This window comes from Psammomys obesus, unplaced genomic scaffold (genome assembly GCF_907164565.1).
Source record: "Psammomys obesus unplaced genomic scaffold, mPsaObe1.curated_primary_1811, whole genome shotgun sequence".
Classification (NCBI taxonomy): Eukaryota; Metazoa; Chordata; class Mammalia; order Rodentia; family Muridae; genus Psammomys; species Psammomys obesus.
Genome location: NW_026592509.1, coordinates 1,133,583 through 1,150,100, shown reverse-complemented (window position 1 = coordinate 1,150,100; position 16,518 = coordinate 1,133,583). Strand labels below are relative to the sequence as shown.

At 52.0% G+C, this 16,518-nt stretch overlaps 3 protein-coding genes across 4 annotated transcripts in view; 1 reads left to right on the top strand and 2 right to left on the bottom strand.

The window, feature by feature from the left end:
* Positions 1-2,865, bottom strand: part of Nucb1 (nucleobindin 1) — an 18,620-nt gene extending 15,755 nt beyond the window's left edge. The window contains exons 1-2 of one of the 2 annotated variants that reach the window (XM_055613638.1): positions 2,780-2,865; positions 2,005-2,146 (exon numbers count right to left, since the gene is read on the bottom strand). In XM_055613638.1, coding sequence (XP_055469613.1) covers positions 2,005-2,136 — 132 coding nt within the window. In that variant the 5' untranslated portion in view covers positions 2,137-2,146; positions 2,780-2,865. Of the gene's footprint in view, positions 1-2,004; positions 2,147-2,591; positions 2,687-2,779 lie in introns of those variants that run through there. The other variant, XM_055613637.1, reaches the window with a different exon arrangement.
* A 571-nt stretch (positions 2,866-3,436) lies between these two features.
* Tulp2 (TUB like protein 2) lies at positions 3,437-11,659 on the top strand. The gene is made up of 14 exons (XM_055613636.1): positions 3,437-3,471; positions 3,864-3,896; positions 4,316-4,367; positions 5,047-5,185; positions 5,967-6,104; positions 6,217-6,384; positions 7,333-7,514; positions 8,113-8,409; positions 9,217-9,329; positions 9,787-9,901; positions 10,000-10,098; positions 11,036-11,207; positions 11,387-11,512; positions 11,604-11,659. The coding sequence occupies exons 1-14, from the start codon at positions 3,437-3,439 to the stop codon at positions 11,609-11,611; spliced, it is 1,677 nt and encodes a 558-aa protein (XP_055469611.1). The 3' UTR covers positions 11,612-11,659.
* Positions 11,660-11,950: 291 nt separating this feature from the next.
* Positions 11,951-14,995, bottom strand: Ppp1r15a (protein phosphatase 1 regulatory subunit 15A). The gene is made up of 3 exons (XM_055613508.1): positions 14,786-14,995; positions 12,755-14,344; positions 11,951-12,345 (listed from the first exon to the last, which is right to left on the bottom strand). Exons 2-3 carry the CDS (start codon positions 14,333-14,335, stop codon positions 12,016-12,018), a joined length of 1,911 nt encoding a protein of 636 aa, XP_055469483.1. The 5' UTR covers positions 14,336-14,344; positions 14,786-14,995; the 3' UTR covers positions 11,951-12,015.
* Between the last annotated feature and the right edge of the window lie 1,523 nt (positions 14,996-16,518).

The following is a 16,518-nucleotide window of genomic DNA, read 5'->3' as shown; positions in this document are numbered from 1 at the left end:
GGGGGGGGGGGAGTAATTCTGCTAACTTCACCTTTGCTTTACAAGATGTACAAAATTAGATTGGAAATAGGCCAGATACCACCATGCCTTTTTTGGAAACAGAGACCAGGCTGGCCCACGTGGAAGTCAGAGGACACCTTGGAGGTTTTGGTTTTCTCCTTTCACCATGTGGGTCCCAGGGACTGAACACAGCCTGGCTTGGCAAACTAGTACCTTTAACCAACTGAACCATCTCACCGGCCCCACCATGCAAACAGCTTTGCAATTAAATCTATGGATCGTCATGGCAGAAATGGCTTATGTCTATTATAGTCTAGGGGATGATCCTATTAATCTTTGGATATTTTATTTTGAGCTCCGATCTTAATCTTATCTTCAGTCCTTTCCAGTGGATCCACCTTCAGATGATTCTAAGACAGTCTAATTCCATCTAACTGGTCCCCTTGGATCTTACTCCACAGCCTGAAAGTCATCATGAGTGGAACTCCCACCTCAGCTATAAGTAGGCAGATAATTCAAGACTTAACCACTAAACCTCCTTAATGTTTTTAGAGTCTCAACTCTAAAAAGAGTCTTTCTGTGTAGCCTTGGCTACCCTGGACTCACTTTGTGGACCAGGCTAGCTTCAATCTCACTATACCATCTGCCTCTGCCTCCCTGAGTGCTGGGATTACAGACATGCACCCAGCTTTCGGGTCTCGACTCTGGATGGGGGTTATAGCATAGGCAGGCTTAAGGGTCACTGAGGATAAACCCCTCCTTCATAATCAGCTTTTCGTCTCCTTAAAATTTAAAATACCTTATGAGAAGGAGGATACCAGACCTTTGTTGAGGCCCATTAAAGGGAAGCTACTTCCTCTTGGTCAAAAGAATAGAATCTGGATTTGGTCTAAATAGCCCAAAATATTATATACTATTATTGTTACCTCCCTTAAGAGTCCTTCCAAGGAGACCTGTCAGTCATGTGACTAAGAGCCTACTGCTCAAGAAAGCTGATTCACCTCAAACCATGCTAAGGGATAGGAGTCATGGCTATCTTCTTAATCAAATAATGTACTTCCAGGTCTGAAGCCCCTCCCTGGATGCAGCTGTTGGCAGATTTTCACTGTTGAACCTGCCACTTTTCAGAATTCTCATTCAAAAGCATAATGTTTCCTTCCTTCCATTACCTGGGTATCAGCCAAAATCCTAAGTGTGCTTGTTGTCCCAACACCCAAGGCACTCTTAGTGTCTCAGAACCCCTCCTGTGCATACATCTGCTTAATGACCACGCTGCTCAACCTGTCTTCTTCTACCCTACCTCAAAAGGCTGCTTTCTCTTCCCTCTCCCTCCCCCAGGAGCCTGCAAAGACTCACAGCTTATCTGCTCTACTATTTTTTTTTTTCTGAAACTCTAATAAAATATTATTCAGGCTTCACAGAGTAGAGTACTATCATCTTCCAGGAGGCCCTGCCACACAGAAGCATAGAACTACCTGTCTCAGGAGGCAGCAACAGCTTGCATTGCTAGGGAGAACTAGAGAAGAATCAGGCCAGAAGTCAGGTACTTGGAGTTTGAACTTCCCCGCTCTAGTAGTAAAAGCAAAGGTTTCACAGGATTCAATAGACGTTAGTTGGAATGAATAAATCAGCAGTTCCGGTGTCCTTTTCCCATTTTAACTGCACCTCCCAAGAGCTCTATGAAGCAGGAATACCCACTAGGCAGTAGCATGCCACTGGGAAAAGTAGTTTTTCTTCTGGTTTTCTCCATTCCTTGTTAAGGAGGGTCTTAAGGAGGGGTTTAGGTGAGGAAGTGACACGGGTTTTCATTTGGGGTCTGCCTTGATCTCCACAACTCAAAGGCTGGTACCGCCAGCTCTGCTTCTTTATTTTACCAACTCATTACTGCAAAGGAAGGCAGGTAATCCACAAGCCTCCGCTGGGAGTTTTCACCAGGGCCTGGAGATGGCAAGCGCCTCACCGCACCACTGCACACACGCCGGGGCACAGGGCAGGCATACTCACCGGGCTCTCAGTGGCCTGGCTGTCTTCTTGATGAGGTGCCACACGGTCCACCGGCACCGCCAGCACAGCAGACAGCATCAGTAGAGGTGATAGGAGAAGGAAAGGGGTCCCGCGGGGCACAGAGGTAGGCATCGTGGCTGGTCTGTGCGGAGAGATGGAAAATTAGTTCTACGTTTGCTTTGAGACGTGTTAGGTAGCCTAGGTTGGCCTTGTATTCCTGACCTTTCTGCCTCCCCCTCCCAAGCTCTAGAAATACAGGCGTGCATTATTACCCCTGGCTAAGGATGTTCCCACCCGGGTCCGGTTGGGTAAAGGAGTGTGCACGCTATCCTCAGTGCCATCTCCATTTGCAAAAATGAACTCTAAGCGTTTCGTCACCTGAAACCCTGGATGCCAGGCCTCCAGCCTCCCTTTCCTGGGGCGCAATCCGCAGACCCTCATCCTGGCTCCTTCAAAGCAGGGAATCCTCCCTGGGGCCGAGATTCCAGACCCCTAGCCTCCCCTTCTCACGGGACCGCCAAGACCTGACACCCCGCGGCGTTTCCCGAGCTCCGGCCCTCCGCCCTCCGCCTCTGAACGCCCCTCACCTCCGCTGGCGCAGAGGGCGTTTTCCCAGGCTGGGACCTCCGCTCGGTTTCTGGTGCTTTCCCTCCTAAGTCACGCCCACTTTTCCACCCGCAGAAGGCCGGTCCCCAGAATACTGATTGGTCCACGCTGGCTCCCGAGCTTCCGCCCGCGTTACCGGCCCCACCTCTTTCCGATGAGGTTCCCTTACTTTAGAAAAATCTCTTCTGCTTCTCGGAAGCTCACATTCTTCAGCGTAACATTTCCTGCGTCGTTTTCAAATAAAACTCAAAGCTCTGCATGCCGGAGGATGGGGGTCGGGGGGAAACAACTTCTGCGGGCATCTTGCCGCTGTGTACCCTGGGAGTTGTAGTTCTCTCGTTTATTTTCGCTCCACAAATTCCTGCAAGTGGTGGGCAACGGCATAGCGTACTATCATTATTTTTTAGACAGGGTCTTACTACGTAGCCCTAGATAGAATTCTGTGTACACCAGGTTGGCCCCGAGGTCGCAGAAATCCTCTGCCTCTGACTCCCAAGTGCCGAGTTTAATAGCAGATACCACGACTCCCAGCCTCTCTTTTTATACTTATTTTATTTTTTATTTTTAATTGAGAAATTCTTTTGTGCATCTTCGAAGAAGAGGAATGCTTTCAACTCCCGGCACTCTTGCCTCCACCTCCCAAGTGCTGAAATTGCAGGCATAACGCCTTGACCTTAGACATTTCTTAAATGTCTGCCTGTAGAACTATATTGCTAGGTGACACTCTCGGGTCCCTTTAAGGAACGTTGACTTGCGGTTCCAATTTAGAACTCCCAGAACAAGGGATCCGTCTGCCTCAGTGGTCTCAGGCATTACTCTGTTGGACATGGACCGTGAGGGGCCAAGAGGGCCCAAAAGAGGGCAAGTACCTGTGGGAATCCCCTTTCCCGAGAATGTCTGGATATGTTTATAGAGTTCCGGCTTCGCGGCAAGGCCGTGAGAGCTCCAAGCTGGCACTAGGAAGGGGTGGGCGCCTCTGGGATTCCAGACAGGTGGATGCGGAGGGTTTGGGTTTTGTGGCCCTGAGCCTCCAGTCCCAATACTTAGAAGCCTTAGATACTTGGAAGAGAGACTGGATCTTTGCGCTCCCAGTAGCACTTAGAGCTCGAGACAGGCTACTAAGTCTCAGGTAGGAATTGGGATTTGGGTTGCTAGGGATCAAAAGAAAAATGAAGGCTGAGGTCGGGTATTAGAGGGTGGTCTCTACTGAGATGTGGGACCTGGGTCTTGATTGTGCCTTCCTAATCCTCTAGAACGTCTCAGGAAAATGAACCGTGGAAGAAAGAGTGAGTGGGAAACCTGATGGGCAGTGGGTGTGGGAGGAGAACTCGCACTCCACAGGGACACGTTCAGCTTCGGCCTCAAACTTTGTCTTCAGGCTCAACACCATCAACTTTGTAGGAAGGTGGGGGGAGGGGCCTGTACTCTCAGGCTCTTTGGAAAGGGGTACAGGTGAAAATGCTTAGGCTGTGAGAGGACCTGGACCTCTGAGTCTCCCAAGATACCATGATCCTGGGGTCTCTGCTTGGGTCCTAAAGGGGAGGGGGCGGCCCTGGGATATGAGTGTCATAACTGACCTAGAAAGCTCAGGTCCCGCCCCACTGTGACATCAGAGGTGCTTAGAACCCAATTTGGTCAAGGGGAGGGGCTCCTGACCAGACAAGCTGTTCTGCTGGCTGTGGCCACCAGCCTGTGTTTCTTTCAGCACCTTGGAGGATGAGTTTTCCGGCGTGAGGCTGCAGAAGCTGGAACAACAGGTGAGGCCAGGAATCCCACTCCCCTACCTTCCCAGTCTCCCCAGAAGGTTGTTGAGAGCCCCCAGCCCCACCTTTTTTTCCCTCTGAACTTCACAGAAAATAGGAATTCAGCTTCGAGACCATGGCATGTAGGCAGAGACAATTTGCTGAAACTGGTTCTCCCCTTGACAAAGTAGATCCCAGGACTTACATTCAGGTTGTCAGGCTTGATACAATAGCAAGTCCCTTTACCCAGTGAGCCATCTCCCAGGCCCTAATGAGTCTGGGGTTTTGTTTTGTTTCAAGATGGCCTCACTCTAGCCTGTGCTGACCTCATATTTGCTTCCGTCCTCTTTTACTTCCCCCAATACTAGATTTACTACAGACGTGAGCCTTTATAGCTGCTTTTGTATTTTGAAACAGGGACTCACTAAGTTGTCTAGGCAGGCCTGGAAATTGCAATCCTCACACCTCTGCCAGGATGGCAACCCAGGCTGAGGAAAATGTTAAGAAACAAAAGTTGTAGAGTTCTTGAGGAGGCGGAGGTAGATCAGATCTGAGGGAAAGGACTGGAGGGACTGGGAGCCTGGGTACCTTGGACTCCAGTGGAGGAAGGGTACCCAGATTCTCCGAGCCAAGCTCGCTCCTTTCTACCTGTCTGGTTTCTGTCCCCACTTCACGTCCCCCCTTGCTTCTGCAGCGACAGCTATTTGAGAAGAAGCAGCGCAGGAAACGCCAGGAGCCCCTCATGGTTCAGGCCAATCCTGATGCTTCCCTGAGGCACCGGCGACCCAGGCGTGGGGACGAGCGCTTCCAGAGTGACAGCGGCTGGGGACTTGGTCTGCTGGAGGGGGTTTATGGAGGCTAGGGGCAAGGCCTAGTGAACACTGGAGGGGGGATCTAGTGAGGCCCAGGGGTCTAGGGGATGTCAGGAAGTGTCCTAATTGCATCAGCGGTGGGGAATCAATAAGGGATCCTCTTTGAGGCTAGAGATGGGGCTGAGGGTCAGGCCTGTGACGTATCAGGGCAGAGCCTGGGGGACTCAGAGGGGTGGAGCTTAGGACCAGGTGTTAGGTAGGGGAAGGGACTGTCGGACTGGCTTACAACATGTCGGGGCGGGGTCTAAGTGCACCAAGGAGTGGAGCATAAGGTGGGAGAGAGGGGCGTGGCCTACTTGAGTGTGGGGCTTTATGAGGGAACAGGGGTGGGGCTTCCTGGATCCCTGGGCAGAGGACTGAGTTTCTTAGAAGCCATTTCTATGAAGCTAGGCCTTTGAGATTATCCCGCCCTGTGACAGTACCTAGGCAGAGCAGAGAGCAACTGGAGGGCCAAACCCCAGAGAATACGGTGACTGGGTTTGTCAGAACTCAGTAAAGTCTGGGAGAACTGGTAGCGCAGAGATTTCACAGTTTTCTTTTGGTAATAAGGAGCAAACCTAGGACGACAGCCAGGCAATGCTGGCTGCCTTGCTACTGAGTTTCGGGTTGGGGGTGGGGAGGTGAGTCTCATGCTGTAGCGCAGGGTATACTGGAACTTGCTCTGTAGTGCAGGGTTTGAGGCAGACTTTCTGCCTTGCCCTGTAGATCCTTTTCAAGCGGGCCTCTCTGCACTTTCTCCCAGTCTTTGGGAACCCTTTTCTCCAGGAGAACGTACCACAGGCTCATCTGCCCTCTGGGGCCCACAGTGCCCTGGTCACCATGAGCTACGTCGGAGATGGTAGTGGCGAGCGGGCCCCACTGCTGTCACCCAGAGGAGCAGGTAACCCAGAACATGCCCCCACCCCGTACCCCTCACAGTCGTGTTGCAGTCAGGTACCAGGGCCCCTCTTCTTGCACCAAAGGATCTCAAATCTGAAACTCTTTTTCTTCAGTGTACACTCGGGGCAATGGCCCTGCGGTCCGCCATCTCTGCTGGCTCCCAGACAGCTCCGATTCGGATGTGGAGGAAGTGACCATGGAGGATACTCCGGTCATCCCCCGACCTCCCAAGACTCACCTGGCAAACCGACGCAGGGGCTGGTTGGCCTCCCCAGGGCCTGGTAATTTCGGGGATGGGAGTGAAATCTGTCCCGTGGTTTCATATAAGCTGTCATCCTAGCTTTGGTTAACAGCTTTATATGAGATGTCATAATTCATTGGCCTCACAATTCATCTGTCAAGGTGTCTAGTCTGTTATTGTGTATTCAACTGGAAAACAATCACCACATCAAATATATTTATTTTAATCAATTTTGGGTGGGAAGAGGGTCTTTCTCTATGTAGCCTTGACTGGACTTGACCTCACAAGAGATCCACTGGCCTCTCCCTCCTTGTGTGCTGGGATTAAAGGTGTGTTGCACCACACCCAGATTATTTATTTTTAATTCTTTTTTAGTTATTCATATGTGATGTGATGTGTGTGTGTGTGTGCGTGTGTGTGCGTGTGTGTGCGTGCGTGTGTGCGCGCGTGTGCGCGCGCTCCTGCGTTTGTGTTTGTGGATGTGAGTAGTCCACAGAGGCCAGAAGAGAAAGTCAGGCCCACTGGAGCTGGAGTTAAAGGCATTTATGAGCCACCGAATTTGAGTGCTGGGAACTAAACTGACTCTTGAAAAGAACAATATGCACCCCTTGACTGTTTAATCTGTCCAGCCCTTCATTTCACTTGCTTATTCTTTTGGGGGGGAGCCAGGAACTGTGACACATCCCAGCACTGGGGAGGCAAAGGCAGGTAAACCTGAGTTCAAAGCAAGCCCAGTCTACAAATCCAGTTTCATGCCAGCCAGGGATCCACAGGGAGATGCTGCCTCTGGCCTCTCCCCGTGGGTCCTCAGGGAGATCAGGCAGCAGGTTTCAGTCCCTGTGGACCCCATGTGCATACACAGTGCAGAGAATCTGGCCAGTGGAAGAACAGGTAAGCAGCCAAGAACTCGAGTTCTTATCAAGCTGACAATCCTCCTCTCCTAACTGGGACCCAGATGTCCTGACCTGTAGCTGCTTCTACCCCTTAGGGATCAGTGAAGAGGAAGAAGTTGAAACCAAGGATGCCAGAGTTGAACAGCAGGCACCCAGTCCGGACCCAGCCCCTATAGTGAACTCTGATAGGATTCATGGAGATGTGGCATCTTGCAAGATGGAAGGAAGCACAGCGAAAAATAATATAGAAACAGGAAGACCAGCCTCTGGCGTTGGGGTAGGGTGGTGCTAGAAATCTGCAGCCCAATCTGCAGGGCATTTTGAGTGATGTAGCAACAAGCAAGGTGAAAGCCTGTGGCATGGTGGTGCATGCTTGTATATATAACGGGGCAGACAGAGGAGCTGGGAGTTCAAGGCCAACCTGGGCTACATAGGGAAACTCTCTCCCCTAAAAGATACCTCATGGACAAATACTGACTTACAGAGACTACAAAGAGTTATTTGGAAGGGTCATTTTTGTCATCAATATGGTATCATGCTTGTCAGACAAGCACTCTTACCACATTTGAGCCCCTCACGCAGCGCTCAGCACTGCCCCAGCCACCTTACTGGCATGCTTTGCCAGGCGCTCTGGGTTTATATGTTCCAGAGTAACGGTCTCTCATAGGTTGTTCAGTGAGTGTATGGATACGTGGGTATGGAACTGATGAGGTCACAAGCCAGACACGTGCCAGCTGGGTCATGTGGGTTAGCTGCCAGGCTTAACTGACAAGAAGCCATGGGTCTTCAAAGGTTATCCCTGAGCTGGAATAAGCCAACCAGTCTGTGAGGCTGAGCCTCACTGCCCTCAACTTTTTGATTTACACTTGAGCTAGGATGAAGACCCTGAGAAGAAAGACAGCACAGAGTCTACGGGGACAAACAACAGCCCAGTGGCATCCAAGGTCTTGCAAGGCAATGGTGACACAAGCAACCACAGTTCTTGGAACGTGGCCTGCCCGCTGCCCCGCACTCCGGGCCCTCGCCTCGGGGAGGACATGGAGGCCTACGTGCTGCTCCCCGCGCCCTGGGACCACATGGTGCAGTGCCGCATCGTTCGAAACAAGCATGGCATGGACAAGGGCATGTTCCCTTCCTACTACCTCTACCTGGAGGCGGAGGATGGTGTGGCAGTACGCTTCAGCCCCTTGGGGGTGGGTAGGCCTCAGAGCGGAGGGGACAGATAAGAGTCCCAGCTTCCAGGAATGTGTCCCCTTTTTGGTTACCTTTTCTGGAGCCAGATGTGGCAGCGTACAGCTACAGTCCTAAACTTGGGAAATGGAGGCAGGGAGGATTAGAAGAGGAAAGTCAGCCTTGACTATAAAGGAGGAGTTTAAGGCCAACCTCCTGACCTAACATGAGGCCCTGTTTCAAAAAACGTAAAGAGCCAGATGGTGGTGGTCCATGCCTTTAATCCCCTGTACTTGGTAAGGGAGGAAGCTGGACCTCTGAGTAGGAGGCCAGACCTGTCTAAAAACCGAGTTCCAGGCCAGCCAGGGCAACAACATGAGACCCTTTCAATAAAAAGATTTTTCTGGACTCAGGCCTGTGTCACATAGGACTTGTCAGTTCCAAGCCCTGCCCAGTTCAGAACCTCACACTTCAGAGCATAGCGGCCTGGGTCCTCCCCACCCTACAGCAAGCCTTTTGCACTGCAGAGTTAGTCCCTATCTACCACACTTCACTCCCCTTTGAGATCAGGAGCCCCTTTGGCCTCCCCAACTCAGTCTTCTTTGCAGACAAGCCCCACTCTGGTAGAGACCAGGCCCTCAAAGCAGTTCCCTTCTGCAGCTAAGCCACACCCCTCCCGGTCTCCTCCTCCCAGTGTGGCCTCCATCTCCTCCAGAAAGAGCCTTTCCCGAATTCACAGCTGTCTTCAGGACCCTGGCTCTAGACACGTGTCAGAAATCAATCCTGAAGTCTGTTCCTCTGATCTGCAGCATTTCCTTCTGGCTGGGCGTAAAAGGAAAAGAAGCAAAACGTCCAATTACCTCATCTCCCTGGACCCCAAAGACATGTCTCGCAACGGGAACAACTTTGTAGGCAAAGTTAGGTAGGCGACACCTTCTTGCTCTGTGGTGCTGTTAGCATGTGGCAGGAAGGCAGGAGACAGGCAAATGGACTACACTTCCCAACAGGCCTCAGAACACAACATAGTACCTGCACTAGCAAGCCTGATGGGTTTTGTAGTTCTGTAGGTTTTAGTTCCACAGCTGGGAAGGAAAAAGATGAAAGCTTTGGATGCCATGAAAACAGGCCAGCATTTAAGATGTATAGCTTTTCTGAGGGCTTGGCCCCCTCAGTTACTGTGGGGAAAGAGGTCTACAGTGTGAGTTCTTATCTCCCAGATAGAAGAGGGTTCCTAAGAAGTTGGTGCAGGAGGCTTGAATAACACCAAAGACTCAGATCTGGGACTGTGATTTTTGCTTAGAAGGATGGGTTTGAGAAAACATTTAAGAGTAATGATTGGTGTCATGGTTATTACTCTGTCCATTGCCCTCCTGGGGCAGATCCAATGTCTTGGGCACGAAATTCACCATCTTTGATAACGGGGTGAACCCTGAGCGCAGCTACTGGATTCCAGACAGTGCCCGGATCAGAGAGGAGCTGGGAGTTGTCTGTTATGTAAGTACCCTGGCTAGGTGGAGATGAATGGAGGTGCCGACAGGTAAGAAGGCATAGGAGCCAGGCCAACTGGAGTATAATCTAATCTATCCTCCCAGGAGACCAACGTCCTGGGATTCCGGGGGCCTCGGAAAATGACTGTGATCCTTCCAGGAATGGACAGCCGGAAGCAGAGGATGAAAGTCCAGCCACAAAATGTGAGTCTTGAAGGTTGGGAATCTCAGTGCTGAGAGAGGAGAATGAGTTAGGGAACGCCATTACAGATCTGGACATGGGGCAAAGGTTCACAGATCACATGGGAAACGTGAATGACTGCCACCTCAGGAAGTCGCTCAGTGGTTAATAGCATGGATTTCCCAGAGGGAAAGGAAAGGCAGACCACCTGAGCTGGAGGTTAGCCTTTTCTAAATATCGAGTTCTAGGCCAGCCAGGGCTACAGAGACCTTGTCTGAGACGCACAGCCAAACACAGAGAGACTTGTGGAAGGAGTGGGTGAAGGTTAGAAGGGAGAAGATGGGAGCTCCACAGGAAGACCAACAGAACCAACTATTGAGGGCCCAGAGGGGCTTGCTGAGGCTGAAGCACCAACCAAGGATCAAGCCTGTTCTGGACCTAGGCCCCTACACAGATGTAGCCGGAGGACATCTCAGGTCATGTGGGTTCCCTAGTGAGGGGAGCAGGGGCTGACCTGGACATGGACTCTGTTGCCTGCTTTTTGCTCACTTTCCCCTCAGCGAGGCTGCCTTATCAGGCTACAGGGAAAAAGGGAGCTCCCCTTATCTGAGAAGGGGTGTGGTGATGTGGGGAAGAGGGAGAGTGAGACCAGAAGGAGAGGGAAGGGAGGCTACGATCGGAATATAAAGTGAATAAATAAATAAATAAAATTTAAAAACATGAAAAAATTAATCCCAGCACTTGGGAGGCTGAGGCAGGCGGATCTCTGTGAGTTCGGGGCCACTACAGAGTGAGTTCCAGGACAGCTGGGGCTACACAGAGAAACCCTGTCTCAAGAAACAAAATAAACAAGGTAAACCTGGCAACCTAAAGACACTGAGTCTCAAACAATATATGCATCTGGGCTAAAAATCAAGCTAGGGGTGGGCTAACCAACAATGCCCCTACTGTATCTTCAAGGATCAGGATTCGATATTGAGTCGCCTACAAAAGGGCGCTAGACAAGGGCTGCTCCTACTGCAGAACAAGGCCCCATCATGGAGCGACGAGAGCGGCGCATACGTACTCAATTTTCACGGCCGCGTCACTCGTGCTTCGGTCAAGAACTTTCAGATAGTGCACCCGGATGAACGTGAGCTCCTAGCAACCCGAAGACCTGGGTTGGGGGCGGAAGTGGTCACTAGAACTACGCGGGGCGGGTACCTCGCTGGCGCACGGCCTACTGGGAGATGTAGTTTCCTAGCTTGGTAAGGGACAGCCGCGCGGCGGCGTGGAGTTTGACTAAGCCCTGGTTCCTGGTTTCCTCCTCAGCGGACCACCTGGTGCTCCAGTTCGGCCGTGTGGCCCCAAACATATTCACTATGGATTTCCGATATCCTCTTTGCCCGCTCCAAGCCTTCGCCATCTGTTTATCCAGTTTCGATGGGAAACTGGCCTGTGAGTAACTGAATAAAATTACCATCCCTCACCAACTCTGTCCTGTGCTTTGGAGAAAGCTTCACTCTATGTCTCCTCCTTTCTTTTTTAGTTTTTTGAAACTCAGTCTGGTCTCCAACAGCTATGTAGCTGAGGCTGGCTTTGAACATCTGTTGCTTCCACCTCCGAAGTACTGGGATGACAAGCCTGGCCTTGTCTTTTAATAATAAATCTTTAAAATAATTTTTTTAGTTAATGTACAAAATAAATGGGCTTCGTTATAACATTTTCACATGTCGTCGTACCTTGCTATCTACCACCTTCCTTTGTCCCTTCTAGTTTTCGAGATAGCCTGGAACTCAAGCCAATCCTCCTGGCTCGGCTTTCCAGGACTCAGTGTTTGGACACAGAACTCATTTTTAGCCTCCCTTGAAGTCATCAATGCACACTTAGACTTGATCACTACAAATCAAAAGGCTTTATTTCTTATTAAAAATAAATAAATAACAGGACAGGACTTGGACTTAGCCACGCCTCCCACCGAGGTCCAGACTACTGGGAGGGGAGGCTTCAAGGGGAAGGGGGGAGGGCGTGGCCCCAGGGGAGGAGCAAGGCCGCTGCGGTGGAGGAGGTGAGAGGGCCAGAGGAAGGGGCGTGTTTCTAAGGCGTGCCCACGCTCTGGCCCGAAAGGCGGGAGTAAGGTAAGGACCCAGTTTCTCCTCTGCCTGGGCAATGCGGCGGGCAAAGCGGCTTCGATCTCGTGCGAGCTGCTCCCAAGGACCACGACGGGCAGCCTGGGCTGGCCCTGCCCAGACAGCAAGGAAGTGGACCGTGATTTTCTCGGAGAAATGTACCTGGGGACAGACGGGTGGGGACAAGAAATAAAAATTAGTCACGCAAAAATGCTTGGCATTTGGTCACCTGCCTGCTGACTGTCCCTCTGACACAGATGGACTACTGTAAGCCACAACTACCACTCTTCCTGCCTCTTACAGGAGATTGCAACAGGGTGAACACAGCCTCCCCAGCAGAGTTCCTATGCAAGAAGCTGCAACACAAGGCTCCCTGGCGTCCACACCTCCAGCACAACTTCCTTAGGGATTTCCCGGTCTCGGCCACCCCTTCTCCTCCTGACTCAGAGTCTAGGCCCTTTGTGTAAATTATAGAAGAAAGGGGAAGGGGGGTTGGTAGTGTGGAATCCTACTGTAATCCCAGGACTTAAGTCCCTGTGCTGCAAAGTGAAACCAGGTTCCTCACACTCACCTTTCGGGCCTTCAGAGGAGTCTCGGGGTCCTGATCCCGGGTGGGTGCCTTGAACACACTGAGTCTCCTTTGCAGTCGAAGGGGCAGCTTAGGAGCAGCCCAAGGTGGTGGTGGCGTCTCTCCAGGTAAATAGAAGGCCACCTGGAAGGGAGAGTGCTCTCCTCCCTCACATCTTTGTGTCTTTTCTCCTGGTAGACAGTGCTGGGCCTGAAGGTAGGGGCTCCTGCCTGAGTCAGCTGTTCCTGAATCATCTGGGACCACACTCTCATTGTCCTCCTCCTCCTCCTCTGTGTCCTCTCCTGGGTGATACACCCAGGCCTTCAGGAGGGCACTTGCATGCAGGGCAGCATGGCTCTGGTCTCCGTCCTCCTCAGTCGGTCCCCAGTCGCTGTCATCTTCCTCTGTGTCCTCTCCCGGATGATACACCCAGGCCTTCAGGAGGGCACTTGTATGTGGGGTGGCACAGGTCTGGTCTGCTGATTCCAAATCACTGTCTTCCTCTGTGTCCTCTCCTGGACGATACACCCAGGCCTTCAGGAGGGCACTTGCATGCGGGGCAGCATGGCTCTGGTCTCCGTCGTCCTCAGTAGGTCCCCAGTCGCTGTCATCTTCCTCTGTGTCCTCTCCCGGACGATACACCCAGGCCTTCAGGAGGGCACTTGTATGCGGGGTGGCGTGGCTCTGGGTGCCATCTTCCTCAGCTGGTCCCCAGTCACTGTCATCTTCCTCTGTGTCCTCTCCTGGGGGGTGCCCCCAGGCCTTCAGGAGGGCATTCCCAGCACAGACAGCCAAGGATGAGGCCTCAGCTTTTCCCTCTTCATTCTGATGAGGCTGACCCTGCCCTGTCCTGTGTGGCTCTGGGTTGGCTTGCCCTTGCTGCTTAGGAGCCTCTCTCAAGCAGTCTTCCCAGGCTCTGGAGTTGGCACCTGAAGGAGGAGAGTTGGGGGGGTCAGCTTTATTTTCTGTTCCTTTTTCCTCCGTGGCTCGCTGTTCTGCCTCCCCTGGGCAACAGGAAGAAGTTCTGGGTTTGTATCCTGGAGGCAAGTAAGCAGCAGAGGCTTGGAAAGCCTTCTTCACAGTTTCTCCATCCTCCTCATCCTCGGCTGGACAACCCTCCGGGTGTGATGTGGGATAAGGCAGCTCAGTCACTCCCTCTTCTTTAGCCACCACCCCCCCAAGGCTCTTATCAGCTCCCTGCAGGCCAGGGGGATGGAGTACAGGCAGGCCAGCTGGATGTCGCTTTTCATGGTTGTCACTCTTTGAAAGTCCCCAAGTTTCGGGAGGGGAACTGGTGTCTTCCACATCAAGGCAGGGCCCCTGGGCTGCTACACTGCCTTCAGCTTCCCCACTCTCTTCAGCCTCCCCCTGAGGGAGGTGGTTCCCGGAGACAAGGGGAGATGTCAGCGGAGAGCTGGCCTCTCTCTGATCTGCTCCTGTTAGTGCCAGCCAGGGCTCTGGGACTTCCGGGCCCCTCAGGCGGCTCCAGGCCCGGCTGAGGAAGCCCATCAGTGGAGACAGGAGGTGGAAGGAGTGAACATCCCTCCAGGGCAGGGTATGTTGGGGTCTTGGGCTTGGGGCCATGTGTTTGGGCTAGAAAAGGGGGAAATCGTTTAGAAGTCACTCTGAAAACAGTATCGGGTCACAACCCTGAGTCATCGTAACATAAACAGTCACAGCAGCATCACGTGGATGCCAGCCTCAAATTCCTAAGAACACTGCTCACACCCGCCTCCATCACCTGGTTCTACTCTCTCAACACCTACATCCTTAGAACCAAGAGCCCAACCCTCTAACCCCTTTCTTCAACTCAGGCCTCCTCAGACCTCTACGAGCCTGGCTTCTACGGACCCTTTGCCCCTAACACCGTCTCCTGTCTACCCAAGGCACTCCTCCTGGAGTCCTTCCCTCGGCTCACACAGATACTCCAGTTCTAGCATCCAGGGCCCTTCCCTTTAATCGGAGAGTCTAGACCTCAACCTTCCCGGACCCACGGGTCTAGGCCTGGGCTCTGCTCTGTCGGACCCCACGTACCGGCGGGCTGCACGTCACCCCGGGGGCAGGAGGGCTGGCTCGGGTTGACAGAAGCGGTCGCGGGTCCGGCCTGGTCGCAAAGCCAGCGCGTTCATGTCGCCCTCACGCGTGGGGCTCGGGGCGAAGTCTCGCAGGCTGTCCCGACAAAGGGAAGCGGGATCGCGCGGGGTCTCGCATGTAATCTTCCGCCGGCTGAGAGCTGGGTCAATCTGCGTCAACACCCGCAGCACTGCCTTTATAGACGGACCCGGTCGCCGCGCTGACGTCGCCGGGGAGGCGGGGTTTCGGAAGTCCCTGGTGGCGAAAGGAAAACAGCCCGGAAATTCTCGGGAGAGTCCGGGCTCTGTGACGTCACGCTGCTTGCCGGGCGTGAACTTGGCCAAACCCAGCCATTGTCAGTCCCAGGACGCGTCTGAGCCCGCAAACGGACTTTCTCCTCTCTCTCTCTCTTTTTTTTTTTTTTTTTTGAGGCAGGGACTGGCCTCCAACCCAGTAATCCTTCTGCTGTCTCCAGAGTTCCAGAGTGCTGGGATTAAGGGCGTGCACCACACTGCCCGGCTTTTGTTTTGTATATTTGTTTTGTTATTAGAAACAGGGTTTCTCTGAGTATCCCTGGCTGTCCTCGAGCTCTCTCTGTAAGAGCAGGCTGGCTCGAACTCTCAGAGATCCGCCTACCTCTGCCTCTGAAGTGCTGCGATTAAAAGCATGTACCACTACGCCCAACTGTTTATTATTAAAAACAAAAACTTTTAAAATGCCAGCTGTAGGGCCCGTGTGGTGGCACACGCCTGGGAGGCAGGCGGATTGCTGTGAGTTTGAGGCCAGCCTGGTCCTTAAAGCGAATTCAGGACAGCCAACCTACACAGAAAAACTCCAACTCAACAAACAAAACTCTGCAGAGATGGCTCAGTGTTTAAAGGCACTGGCTGTTCTTCCAGAGGTTCTGAGTTCAATTCCCAGCAACTATCTATAATGGGATCTGATGCCCTCTTTTGGGCATGCAGGTAAATAAATCTTAAAAAAAAAAAAAAAAAAAAAAGCCAGTTGTGGTAGCACGTACCTTTAATCCCAGCACCTGGGAGGCAAAGGCAGGCACATCTCTGAGTTCGAAGCCAGCCTGGTCTACAGTAGTGAGTTCCAGGGCAGCCAAGGCTCCAAAGAGAATCCTTGTCTGGAAAAACAAAACAAAACACTTTTTTTTTTTTTTTTTTTTTTTTGCATCTTGAATTTTTTTATGTTTTCCCTGCATGTATAAATATATAAATTGTGTCTGTATATGGTTCATGTGGAGGCCAGAAGATGGCCTCAGATCCCCTGGAACTGGAGTTAGAGACAATTGTGAGCCTCCGTAAGTGCTGGGCCCTCTTCAAGAGCAGCAAGTACTTAAACCCTGGGACATCCTTCTAGTCCCTTGGTTGTTTTGGTGTGTGTCCGTCTGGTTTTTCTTTTGTTTTATTTTCAGACAGGGTTTCTCTGTGTAGCCCTGGCTGTCCTGGAACTCACTATGTAGACCAGCCTGCCTCTGCCTCCCTGAATGCTGGGATTAAAGGCATGAGCTACTGTGCTTGCCCTGTCTGTTTTGAGACAGGGTTTCACAGTATAGTCTACACTGTCCTGGAACCCTGGATAAGCTCAGGCCAGCCTTAATCTTTGGGCAATCCTCCTACTGTATACAGAGAAGCAGTTATTCCAGCCCATTGCCTGCTTTCATGGAGTCTTTTCCTTCTTTTTAA

Excerpts from the sequence above, each read along its gene's own strand:
- Tulp2 (XM_055613636.1), top strand. The coding sequence starts at position 3,437 with ATGGACCGTGAGGGGCCAAGAGGGCCCAAAAGAGG. Across the intron at positions 4,368-5,046 it reads TGCAGAAGCTGGAACAACAG|CGACAGCTATTTGAGAAGAA; the intron begins GTGAGGCCAGGA and ends TTGCTTCTGCAG. Across the intron at positions 6,105-6,216 it reads GCTGTCACCCAGAGGAGCAG|TGTACACTCGGGGCAATGGC; the intron begins GTAACCCAGAAC and ends CTTTTTCTTCAG.
- Ppp1r15a (XM_055613508.1), bottom strand. The coding sequence starts at position 14,335 with ATGGCCCCAAGCCCAAGACCCCAACATACCCTGCCCTGGAGGGATGTT. Across the intron at positions 12,346-12,754 it reads CTCCTCTGAAGGCCCGAAAG|GTACATTTCTCCGAGAAAAT; the intron begins GTGAGTGTGAGG and ends GTCTGTCCCCAG.